The sequence below is a fragment of the Ischnura elegans genome, chromosome 7 (genome assembly GCF_921293095.1).
Source record: "Ischnura elegans chromosome 7, ioIscEleg1.1, whole genome shotgun sequence".
In the NCBI taxonomy this organism is placed as follows: domain Eukaryota; kingdom Metazoa; phylum Arthropoda; class Insecta; order Odonata; family Coenagrionidae; genus Ischnura; species Ischnura elegans.
In genome coordinates this window covers 103,183,964-103,196,863 of record NC_060252.1, presented here as the reverse complement: position 1 = coordinate 103,196,863, position 12,900 = coordinate 103,183,964, and the positions used below count along the sequence as shown (strand labels likewise).

The 12,900-nt window shown below is 39.2% G+C and overlaps 1 protein-coding gene across 3 annotated transcripts in view; it reads left to right on the top strand.

Annotated features, from left to right (window-relative positions):
* The window catches only part of LOC124162252, a 38,214-nt gene that overhangs the window by 21,255 nt on the left and 4,059 nt on the right, over window positions 1-12,900 (top strand). For all 3 annotated transcript variants that reach the window (XM_046538722.1, XM_046538723.1, XM_046538724.1), the window contains 3 exons: window positions 1,312-1,537; window positions 2,304-2,431; window positions 10,497-10,684. In XM_046538722.1, coding sequence (XP_046394678.1) covers window positions 1,312-1,537; window positions 2,304-2,431; window positions 10,497-10,684 — 542 coding nt within the window. The remainder of the gene's footprint in view (window positions 1-1,311; window positions 1,538-2,303; window positions 2,432-10,496; window positions 10,685-12,900) is intronic.

Below are 12,900 nucleotides of genomic sequence, written 5' to 3'. Positions count from 1 at the left end.
TGCAATTCTATTGCAATACTCCTGCGAGAGCTTTTAAACAAAATTGTTCGTGAGTAGGACAAGCAACGTAGAGCGATGGCGTATGCAAAGAGAGGATCGGAACTCTTTCTACTCCCTCTTATGCCGCCGCAGTTATCAAAATTTCCTCTTTCAAATAGTACTGAAAGAGGACATTTCGATAACTGTCGAAATTCCAGGCATACGTCTGGAACACTGCACGATAGGATTAAAAAAATGTCACAAAATTTTTTTTCTTTATAGCTTCGATCCTCAAAATAGGGGTGCGCCTCTTACACAATCTTATAAGGTATTATGATGTTGACAATGATTTAATTGTGAACTTAGAAACAAGTTATGCTCATTTTATTAGTTGCTACATGGAATTATTTTTCAAATTACCGTGGTTGTGAATTTATTCTCAAGCAGTTTTTTAAAGTGAATATTTGTTAGTGTTCCAACAAATAACTTTTACGCATGTTATTCCAAGTAAGTGGGAAAAAATTAGAATTGCAAATTCACCAATTTTCAAACTTATTTGTCTGAAATGGACAGTTTTCACATTTCCCTATGAATAGCACTATGTAATTGCTCATTGATCACGGTATTGTCTCCTTGAATATAATATTTTTGATGTTGCTATTTATTTCATCCTATGCATCAAAGATGGAAGCCAATTCATCATTTGCTCTATGGTCACCATGAGTGTCTTATCATAAAAATGAATTAAACTTATACTACATTGGACTGATTTATTCTCTTTACTTTGAGCAGTTTTCTAATATTTTCTTGAGGCTTTATATAAAAATATTTGTCAATTTGGATTTTTTATTAGGCAAATCTAGAGATGACTGAATAATTCACCATTGCAAGCTTTATATGAATCAATTGCATCTGGTTCTGTGTGCCATTGCGTGTAATAATGGACTAATATCCATTTCAAAATTAAACTTGAAATTTGATGTTCAATAAAAAAGATTGTGACAGTGGATATTGATGTGCTTTAGCATAGGACAACAATGAAGATGCATGTCACCAAAGCTATGCCTTACTCTGGGGAGTCAAAATATGCGTCTATTTCTCTCTTATCAAATGAAAATTATATTATTTTTGCAGAATAAAATTTGATTTACTTATAAATCATAGCTCGTTAATGCAAGCTTTTTGTAGATGCCTATTTAATATTCGTTGCAATCATTTTTGGCTGAGATTCATATTGGCTTTCAACTTGTTGTTTTTTTTTAAACTCACCAGACAATTCTCTCTTTTACTAAATATTGAGATTAATGACCTATTCTTCGCTGTTTTCAACAGGCCTGCTTTCTCTCCATCCGAGACAGTTGACAAAAGAATGGGGGAAGGTTCCTCGTCATTGGATATTGAAGCACTTGTGAGGGATGTTCATCGCATATCACTACCAAGTAATTCATGGACCCTGGGTGTTTTGAGGAAAAAACGTTTAGTATTTGCCTGCTGGAAAGTAGGCAAAGTGTTGGAGGCTGAGAAAAGATTAGTTGTGAATGAGAACTTGAGTGTTAAGGTGGGTATTATTCAAAACATTTTTTTTTCCTCTGAGTTGCTATATACAGTAGATTCCGTTTAATGGGTCCACCGGTTACTTGGGGAAGCTGCTTGATTGGGGCAGATCTTGAAGAACAGAACCCAATAGAGGAATATCCCAGAGTATTCTCCGCTTAATTGGGACAGCATGCCGCTTTATTGGGCCATGAGTCGGCGACATACACTCTGTACTCGCGACAAAATTAAAATTTTTTGTTTTCAGAATACCTATTTTTTTTTTATAAATACCTCCTTTGATCTACTCTTATTTTTCACAAATGTTCCTATTGTTGCCCTATTTTGAAAGCTCTTGTAGTTATACTATCTGCAAGAGGCTAGGACTTTTCTTTAATAGGACTTAGTAAAAGACATTCATTCAGAGTCGCCCCAGGCTGTGAAAAATATTTTTAACTAAATTGTTATAATTCTTAAAAATCAAAATAAATTAACTAAACTCGCTGATTTATTGACCAAATTAATAGTTTAATAAACTTTTGTTGCGTTATAAAAATTATTTACTCTTCTTTCTATCATTTCAGCGTTTGTTTATGCTCATATACAGGGTAGTTCGCCTAATTGGGACAGCCGCTTAATTGGGGCAAAGTGCACAAGTCCTGATATGTCCCAATTGACTGGAATCTACTGTATAAATATATACCTATATACATACACACATACACGTACCCATATATAGAATGTTTCGTAGCTTGCTAATGTCATTCTATAGTAGGTGTTCTTTTTTATAGGTTATTTTTGGCAACATGATACTGGCCCTCGATGAGATCAGAAATGTCACCAAATTTGAAGATATTGGTCGCTATCTGTATATTATTGATAAGATGAGCATATGTAATGGAATTGGAACTGGCAGGAGGTAAGGTGATATTATGTAGTGTTAATGGTAAAGTGTGGTATTGTATGTTTCCGGAGAACTGAAATAATTACTACAATTGACCATAAATCATATTGGCCATGGTGAGTAAGGTAATAGAAGTAATTGGTATTTTAGGGATATGCTAGTACTTGAAAATTTGATTCGATTTGAGTAGTTATTACTTGACTCAAGAGCTTCGAGTACCATTGCAATTGTCAAGTTGAGTTGTTTCGGTTTCAGAGCTGAGGCCATTAGGATCAGAAATCTGCTAACAGGGAGTGATATCATTAACTAATAAGTAAGAATATCGTGTCTAAAGTCTGTATAGCATACTCCTGACTATCCAGGCTAATGATGAGGAGAGGCAGCACGAATAATAATTCATATAAAACAAATGATGAAATAATGGTCGCGTTCAGCAGACACACACCAGGATCAAGAGATCCCTCACCGGTGAGCGACCGGTGGTTGCGATCTGCTGAACGGTTGCTGAACAGTGGTCAGTCACGTGACCAAATAGCAGAAACAATTCAAATTGGGCGGTAATGTGATTCCAGTAGAAGCGCTGGCGATTTTAATTGCAGGAGACGATGATACGGTGAACAATTTGTTCGGTTTAATTCAACGCGAGACGAGATTCTTTAGGAGAAATCCCTAAGCCGTACGCCTCAGAAGAAATAGGCCGCGGAATGAAAACTATTACGAAAGGATAGTCCCTCGTTTTCAGGACGATAGCTTACTTAGTCGATGACAAACGTGAAGCCAGTTTTACTTGTTTTTCTTCAGTATCCTGAATTTCATATGTCATTCCTCTGTACGTATATCTTTTTGCAACTATAGCACCAGAAGACGTGCTGCCTGCCATATTGATTCTCAACATGTTCCAACCAGTGATCGGTGATTTTATCCGGTGGAAAAAATGGCGTCTGATAAGTAACACCGGTGACCTACCAGAGGGCGTTCAGCAGAAATTGTCTCACTGGTTCCGCAACTGTTGAGTCTGCTGAACGCGACCATTATTTATGCCCATCGTCTGCTATTTTAGATTGCTTTCCAGAATCATTAAGAGCTTTTTTTATCCTGACCGCGATGTTTATTATCTGTGAAAACTTGATTGTACTCATATTCCTACTGCTCCGTGTCATACCTGGTTTCCAAAAGCTACGTATCCGTGGCTGTAAGATCACTGATTCGGAAAGGTGTTTTCTCGAATGCTTCAAACCACTGCGCGATGTCGGAAACTACACTGTCAGGCAAGGCCGTAGCCAGAAAATATTTTCCTGGGGGGTTTGTGGAATAGTAGACAAACATAAAATTATTTTTATAAGATAAATAAAATAGCGTATACGGTTTAATATACATATTTATTATAAACCCTTAAAGGAAAATATAAAAATATTATAAAATTGAATTTAGCCTTCTAGCTTTTTTGCAGCGACCAAATGAATTAACTCCTCGGTGTCGATGTCAATTCTGCGGTCCCTCAGGAGGCTCATAAGTCACTCACCTCTCTACTAATTCATGGCACTATTTTTTCACACACTGCACTACAACTACACACACTGCACCTACAAATTTGCTTGGATAATTATTGACTTGAGTCGCATTGGACTACTGGATGTCCATGCACCGCTATATAATATCGTCGTGTGAGCACCAAGCGAGCATAAAGTATCTATTTAATTTTTTTTCATTTTGGGGGGGGGGATCAATCCCACTTGATCCCTCCCCCTGGCTACGGCCTTGCTGTCAGGCACCACGCAGTGTAGTCGCATCTAGCACAAGACCGGGATGTAACTGCTGCGGGATGCGCATCCGCAAGGTTCCCACTCAACCGTGAAAACCTTAAAACCGTGAATAAGCTGTGAATTTCGTCTACCGTGAAAAAACCTGGAAATAGCCGTGAATTTCGCCATGAAACCTTTAAAAAAAATCTCTCAAACTTGATTGTAGAACTAAGATTGACAGATTAAAAGAATAATCGATACTTCGATCATGTTTCAAGGCCGAGTCACGTGCAGATACTGTCCACTCATTTATCTGCACGCGTGTATTCGAGACGCAACTATTAATTGGTCCGTGTGTGCCATGACAGCACACTGACCTTAAGCCTGCGATTGGAAGACATTAACCCTGGCAAAAAAATCAGGCACTTCTTCACTTCCCTGCCACCCTGCTCTCTCCATTTTCCCACTCACACCCTTTTAGCTGGACATGAATTTTGCTAACGATAGGTGACTTCATAAGAGGTAGCACTTCCATTGCTGCGTTTGCACCCACGGCATCTGTTGCGCTTGTTACATTTTTAGTTAACGTGCGGCTGATGATTGTTACGTGATCAATATATCTGCCTAAAATGGCTTGTTTACAAACCGTGAATTTGATGACATTTAGACCGTGAAAACCTGGAAAAAACTGTGAATTTTATTATGTAGGTAGAGTGGGAACCCTGATACGCGATCACTGTGTGCGATCGCGCACCACGATGCATGGAAAACAGGAACACGGGACTCCCGTGAAGACAACTAGCACGCAATCGTGCCATCGCGCAGCAGCGTTTATAGGAAAGCAGGACTAATGGAAAATTATCTACGCAGGCGAGTGCCCAACTATGACTCATGCTATCTCTACTTCTGCTTCCCTTGCTGCCTTCACTTCTACTATTCTCTCTCTCTCCAGTATGACCTTGACTTGTCGCAGCGTACCGGGGCTACGTCAGGCAAAAACTCTAATACGAGAGCTCTCTCCTAGACTTGAGAGAAGACTTCTCCATATGAACAGATGTCAATTGCGGACGGTAGTAGGCCTGCTTACGGGACACTATCATGTAATGAGACAAAAGCATCTGCTGGGGGTAACAGACTCAGATGGTGTAGATGGTGTGAGATGGGAGAAGAAACAACCACTCATCTAATATGCGAGTGCCCCGCAATCATGAGGACTCGATATAGACACCTGGGGGTCTATGCTCGAAATCGCTCGACTTATCCGAGCGCTCGGCAACGAAGCGAGTGGTGATGTCGAGTGGTATCCCGAGTCGAGCGGAGATCGGTATGCATGAGACGAAGTCGGCCGAGTGCGACATAGGTCGCTCGAGTGACACGAAGGGTACGTGGCAACGTCGCAGAAACGAGCGCTCGAGAAGTAAACAACAGCTAATTTCATATAGCAACAGCAAATTTCTGTGACAAATGAGACTCTGAAAACGCCATAGAATACTCGGCAGCCCGGAAAGAAGTTAAAAAGTTAAGATATTTACGATATTTAATTACACTGCGGACTCAATTTCTTACTCCAGTTGGTGCGATGTGGTTCGTGTTTGGAGATTTTTCCGTTTTTCCATTAGATTTTTCCTAGCCTAAGTAAATAAGCGTTTATATTCAAGAGTTCAACAGTCGTCGACGGAGGAATATCGCTAACTTTTGGTACTCAATATATCGGAATGTTAGAGTACAACTGTCTTGAAGAGGATTTTGTGTTCTGCCTACTTGTTTTCCTACGCCTACAATGATTATACCCTTGTGATTAGTAGTGACAGAATTATTTTTATTAATATTGTAACAATATACGTCCATCTTCAGCCACGGCTTGTTTACATCGTTTGCCTCATTGTTCGCCGTAAGTCCACGACTTCCAAAAGGGTAATTATTTAATTAGGAAACCTTTTTGTCGCTTGAAATCACATTTATGGCCATTTATAATACATTCGTCGACGAAAGCGTAAATTACGTGGATGTCATAGACGGAATCATCGCTAGTGTTGTGATTGTGAACTCGTGTGACATACTTTACAGTTTCTAATATCAATTTCTTGTGCGATTTTCATGGAAGTGTTAATGTTTGCATTTTGCTACCATTTTCATTTAACTTCAAATATCTTAGCGTTGATATGACTCGGACTAAATATACTGGATCAGCGTAAATTTGTGATATACCACTGAAGGAATGAAGGTTTACCAGTGTTGAAATGAAATGTGTGTAGCTTTATGATGAATAATTCATTAAATGTTTCCTTATTTCGAGCAATCATTCTGTTTATGTACCACTTTCTTCCGTTGGAATACACGGTGCGTACTCCATGGTCTTAAAATTAAGAAACCTATTTTTAAGCCCGGTAAGGTGTTTGGTTAGTATGATGAAGTAAATTCAGCATTGCTTGAAACGATATTCGTGATCACCGGTACCGGCGTCAATGAGTGTGAGGATATTTGTGATATCATTTGCATTCTTTTGAAATGTGGTAGCAAGATGCATTTTCAATAGTAGCGGTGCTTTTTGTGCCCACGAACGAATGCTCGCAAGGGCATTTACGAAGGTAGGAAAGTTACTTTCATTAGATTTTCTTTTTTACCTTTTCTTTGCCTCTTTTTACTTTCATTATAAATCCCATTCTCTGCTGCTCACGAAGGGTATTGAAGTTAAGTAGAAAGTTATCAAAATGTCCATGAACATATTTCAATAACAGTGCATCAATCCCACTTAGCATCCCATTCGCTTCTGTTGAAAATTTAATTATGTTATAATTTGATTTCGGAACCAAACCTCAAGAGTCAACCGAAGATACCTATCGACTCTTGTAATAGGTAATTTAAAAGCGAAGCTATACGTTACATTCGGAAAAATGATGGAATATAGATAATGTACTATACCTAACACCATTGGAACGCATATCGTAATATAGGCAAAGATAGCACTGCTCCCACTACGTAATTTTTACGTTTCAAGTATTTATTCAATCATTTAAAGTATAAAGAACATACAACTAAGTGGCTCCAAAGTCTCTAGCGTCTTATTATAATTTAAAATTGTCAGCATGGTCCGAAAAGTTCTAAACATTGTCATATATTTCGTGAAAATATTTCTTAAAGGCATTGATTTATAGACTTTCGCTTCGCTGAATGAAATTCCCTCTGTCCTTTACTGTAGTTGAATTTAGATCAACTATTTCTCCACTTAAATGTAATCACTTCGCTCTGCCATAGAAATGCCATAAATCGTAGACTCAGGTCGAAAGTGACCCATACAACCCAGCATTAAATTCAGTATTTTCGTGTTAGCATCACAAGTATACATAAAGATAAATATATGTTAAAATCAATCCTAGAATTTTCCACCAACAATAATCACTACTTGAACCGCACCCTTAAATGCGCGTTATGGCATGAGTCACTTCGGTAATGCATCTGCCAGCCGTAGATTGATATATAGCAGTGTACTCATCCTGCCCAACGAATGACTGGTAAGGTCCTTCAGCATAAAAACGAAGCGCCGTAAAAACATTAGGCGTTAAAATGCCTTGGAATTATGTTGATCAAAACTCAGAAATAGTGTGTTATCAATTAAATTATTTTCTGGAGAGTAAAATTATCACATCGAAGTCATAGCTAATGGCATGTAGACAATCTTCTACAATATATTACGAGCACTCCTTTTGTTTCATACGTCAATGCCGAAGATCTTGGCGATTCCCGCACAAAACCTCGTAAGCCGTCGATTAAGTCCGCTGTAAGTTATTTGTTCAACCGGTATAAACGCACGAATTACTTGTGTTCTAATTGAAATTTATTTTTCCAAAACGGAATTATAACCTCGTGGAATCTTAAGCATCTAATTTTGCTTCTTCCAGCTCTTCAATTGCGAGCACATGCAACAACTATGCATTCATTACGATGAGCACTAAGCACTCTGCTTACACTCGAAGGGTAAGTCGAGGGGTCTCGACCACTCGACAGTCCCCGCTCGGCTGGAGTCGTGCACGAGACAGTCGCATTCGTCTCCAAGGAGCTCGAGCATACCAAATGGCCAGAGCGCTCGGCTCCGTACCACGTGACTCGCACACGACAATGAAGTCGTGCACGACTAAAATTTCGAGCATAGCCCCCCTGGGCTCACCTTTTATAGAACCCAAGGAAGTTAGAGATCTTCCCATTGGGGACCTTTTGTCCTTCGCTTAGGAAATTGGCCTCTGTGGGTGTTCCATTATCGGTGGTTAGCACAATGGACCTACAGGTCTAAGTGCCCTGGGAGCTGATCCCCCACCACATAAACGAATCTATCTATCTGTAAGCATGTCGAAATCTCCGGTTCCCTTAGGCCGTATTCAACCACAAGTGAGGCCACAGCAATAATTGCGAATTTGCGATATGAAATACGCAATTATAGACCGTCAATAACATTTCCTAATTTACGATTGGTTAAGCATTTAAGAATCTTTAAAAATTAATCAAGAGGTTTTTTTTTCCCTGCCGCTAATCGTTGTCAGCATTGCTAGAGCAGACGTCTGAGTAGACGTGAAACATTCCTTTTAGGCAAATAAAATAAATCCATTTAACGTAGGGAATTATAACAGAAATAATAAGTCCGGTGTACCCTAGCATTAAAATGCAGATATCCTGGTGTTTTTGCGCCATTTTTGTTTTTTTTTAAAGATCGCAGACAAAATCGAGTGCACTTGTGGGGATTCTTTTACATGCTGCATGCTGGTGATTGGTCACCCCCTGCCAAACACCCGAAAGGTGGCTCACATGGAGTGATGCAGATGTAGAAGAATAGATGAAGTAGTGCAAGTCAGCGAAAACTCACACCCTGCCAAACACCTATCCGCGTCACCAAAATTCCTGAAACACATAGACAAGCTAAAAATTGGAGTGGGGGAGAAAAAGCTTTTTGCGTCCCCCCCTCCCCTCACAAAATTTCGGCTTTCCCAATTCAGCAGAGGCAATCGGTGTAAATTTGATCACTTTTCGTAAAATCCTTATTTTCCATCGTAGAACCTTGACCAAAAGATGCATTTAATCTCTCAACGGCAATGAGTATGAAAGGTGTATTTATTCACCTCTAAGTTTTGGAATAGGGTAGTTTCCTTCATCAAAGAAAACGAAATGCATTGATTACGATTCCTTAACAACCATTAGTGTATTCATAATATACGAATTATTTGGTTTTAGAAATCCCAGTGTAGACGAATGGCAATGATAAATTTTAACCTCATTTGAAAGAGGCCAGAAATTGGCGCCCAAGCGATGCCACTCCACGTGACATCACAGGGACCTAGTTTCTATATGAGTAGATATGAGTTTTACATCGTCTGAGATTACCAATGTATGCATGAGGCACAGAGCTCAGGGAAACATCTCTTTATAATCACCTATTAAAATTATCTAAGTTCGGAAATTTTCCTTTGTTTGATAGGGTAATAATAATCCTTATTTACGCCAAGCGCTACCTGCTAGCAGGGTACTCCGCCACTGGCCAGTAGCCTGCATCGCAGCGGCGCACACATACTCGCCCCAAGGTCACCTCACATGGCAGAAAATAATACGAAACCACTCTATTGATAAAGTAAAAAATGTATAACGACAGGTCATATCGGCAGGGGTAATCTCATGCTGTGACGTCCGTCTCCCTGGGGACCCGGATTATCTCTGGGAGCCCGAGGAAGGGTTCGGAAAAGGGTCACCCTCGAGCATTGCTTGGGATCAGTATACCTGGCTGGTTCTTGGCCCCAGGAAACTACCATGAACCAAAATAAATTTTTGAGCAAATGTATAACACTGGCCTCCTGCTGCATTTGCATCTGGCTCTTTGTATTAGATGTCATATGTCCACCAATAGGGAAGATTTAAATACATGTAATCAATCTTTTTTATGGTCTTGCATCAAGAAGTATAATTAAGGCATTACTTTTTGAAAGTTAAAAAGATTGACTTAAGTTTATTTTACATTAAAAATTCCATATCTATTTCTTTATGATGTAGCTACTCCTATGATTTTTCTAGTTTTATCCTGTAGTCGTATTTCCCTCGCATACCATTAATTATGTTCTTTGATGTGAACTTACATGCATTCCACCAAATAGAAGTACTTTGGGCATGAATAAGTAATATCATTCAATATAACTGCTGGATGCTTGATGTTTAATTATTTTATATTCTGATTACAATTTTTTGATGAGATGTAAGCTGTTTGAACACAACTCTTTAAGGCACTGCTATTTAACTCTTATATGGTCTCCATGTATGAGTTACCTGTTTTCATATTGCATTTCAATCTTTTTCTCTCACAGAGCTGCTTCCTGCCCTGGTTATTTCATTCCTGGTCAAGTACGAGGTAATGGGTTTTGCCTTTTACGTTGTGCCTATTGCCAAGGAGCATCAGAAGAATTGATGAGGATCAGGAGAATGAAGAAAGGTCGTGGACATGTGAGGGCAGAAGCTCAGGGTAAAGTCTGGAAAAACCTCAAGATGCTATCTGGTATGTAGTCATTGTAATTCTAATGCTTACTGAGTTTATAAAATCGTTTCAGGCTTAATTGTGTGGAATATTGCTATATCCATGATAAAAACACAAATGATAGTTTCCACACTATTCAATTTAACACTTAACGACCGACAATGGTTTCGACACTTTGAAAATGACACTTAGTGTCGGAACCATGGTAGGTCGTTAAGTGTTAAATTGAATAGTGTGGAAATTACCATTTGTATTCTAATCATGGACTGACTGAGTTATTCCATGCCAACTCATTGAAGTGGAAAATTTCGTGTTAAAAAAACACCATTTTGAACTTAAAGGAAACAGTTAGTGTGGTTTTACAAGGTCATGCGATATATCATTCAATCGGTAGTTAATATGAACATAAATCAGCTCTTAAAACAAAGTTTGTTGTATTTTTTTTCATTCTGCTCATGATTATGAGAATGAAATTAGAGTATGTTCTGATGTAACCGGAATGATAACGAGGTAGGACTGTGCGGCATCCATCTTGTGAACTGCCAGCACATTGCAATTTTCAGATCATATACAGTAAACTCTGGATTATTCGAAGCAGGATATTACGAAGTTTTTGATAATACGTAATGAAATTGATGTCCCGGCGAAAAGCATATGGTGTCAGGGTTCCCACTCAACCGTTAAAACCTTAAAACTGTGAATGAGCCATGAATTCTGTCTACCGTAAAAAAAAACCTGGAAATAGCCGTGACATTCGTCGTAAAACCTTAAAAACCTCTCAAACTTTATTGTAGATCTACGATTGACGGATAAAAATAAAAATCGACTCGTCGATCATATTTCAAGGTCAGTCACTCGCAGACACTGCCCTTGCATTTATCTGCACACGTATATTCGAAGCGCAATTATTAATTGGTCCGTGTGCCATGAAGACATACCGACCTTAAGGCTGTGATTGTAAGACCTTTGGCCAAAGTGATCATTAACCCTGGCGAGAAATCAGACACCTCTTCACTTCCCTGTCACCCTCCATTTTCCCACTCACAACCTTTAGCCGGCCCTACATAAGTTTCGCTAACGATAGGCGACGTCATGAGAGCACTTTCATCGCTGCGTTTTTATTCCCGGCGTTTATCGCGTTTGCTATATTTTCAGTTAATGTGCGGCCAGTGATTTTTATGTGTTCAATATTTCTTCCTAAAATGGCTTATCAACAAACTGTGAATTTGACGCAATTTAGACCGTGAAAACCTGGAAGAAAACGTGAATTTTATAATTTAGCTAGAGTGGGAACCCTGGGTGTGTTGCACCTTCGGCTTCGATTTAAAATGGACTGTATTTTAGTTTTTATATCGTTGTTACAGCTGTTTTGGAATCGTTCTTACATTCGTGGAGTACGCACCGCACATTGACTTGTTGTGACTTCACATTTCCTTTCATCCCTTCCAGTCCCTTCACACACTATTGTCTCTTCTCCCTTCCCCTTCCGAGGCACCCTTAACAATACAACCCCCTGCTCCGGCACCTTAAACGCAGTCCATCCCCTTCTGGGGTACCACTCAGTCACTCTTGTCACTCCAGGCATCTGTATGCCATCTTTCACCCCAAAGACCAACTATTTCATTGCCGTAACATGGTGAATACATGATGTTATTCGATATAACGAATCTTTGAAAGAAAGACATTTTGTGAAATTATAAACAAATCGGGCTTAGTCCCAAGGAGCATTTGAATTAGTCTATATGAACTATGGTGAAAAATTTATAAACAAAACTAGTTATGCTGTCGTAATTAGCTAAAAAATGAGCACTTCCTACTGTGGTCCATCAAAAGCGTGAAATCGTAAATGATAGTACAACCTCTGGAGGGAAAGAGTTTGCCTAAAAAGTTACGGTGGGAATCGAGGGGAAGTTGGAGTTCAGTAAAAATATCGTGGCTGGCCCAAGCCCCTATTTACGTGCCTACTCGTAAGCATTGCATCGAATATTCTTCGTAGTTTAACATATGAAGAATGTCACGCAGGGTATTGTAAATGATGTTGCAACTTTGGAGGGAAAGGGTTCACCTGAAAACTTACCGTGAGAATCGAGGGGAAGTATAACTTCTGTAGAAATATCGTGGCTGAGTCATTGCCCCTATTTATGTGCCTACTTGTAAACATTGTGTCAGCAATACTTGGTAGTTTAACACGTGAATAAGGTATTTCTTACACTCATTTTTTTGGAGTAGGAGTGTTA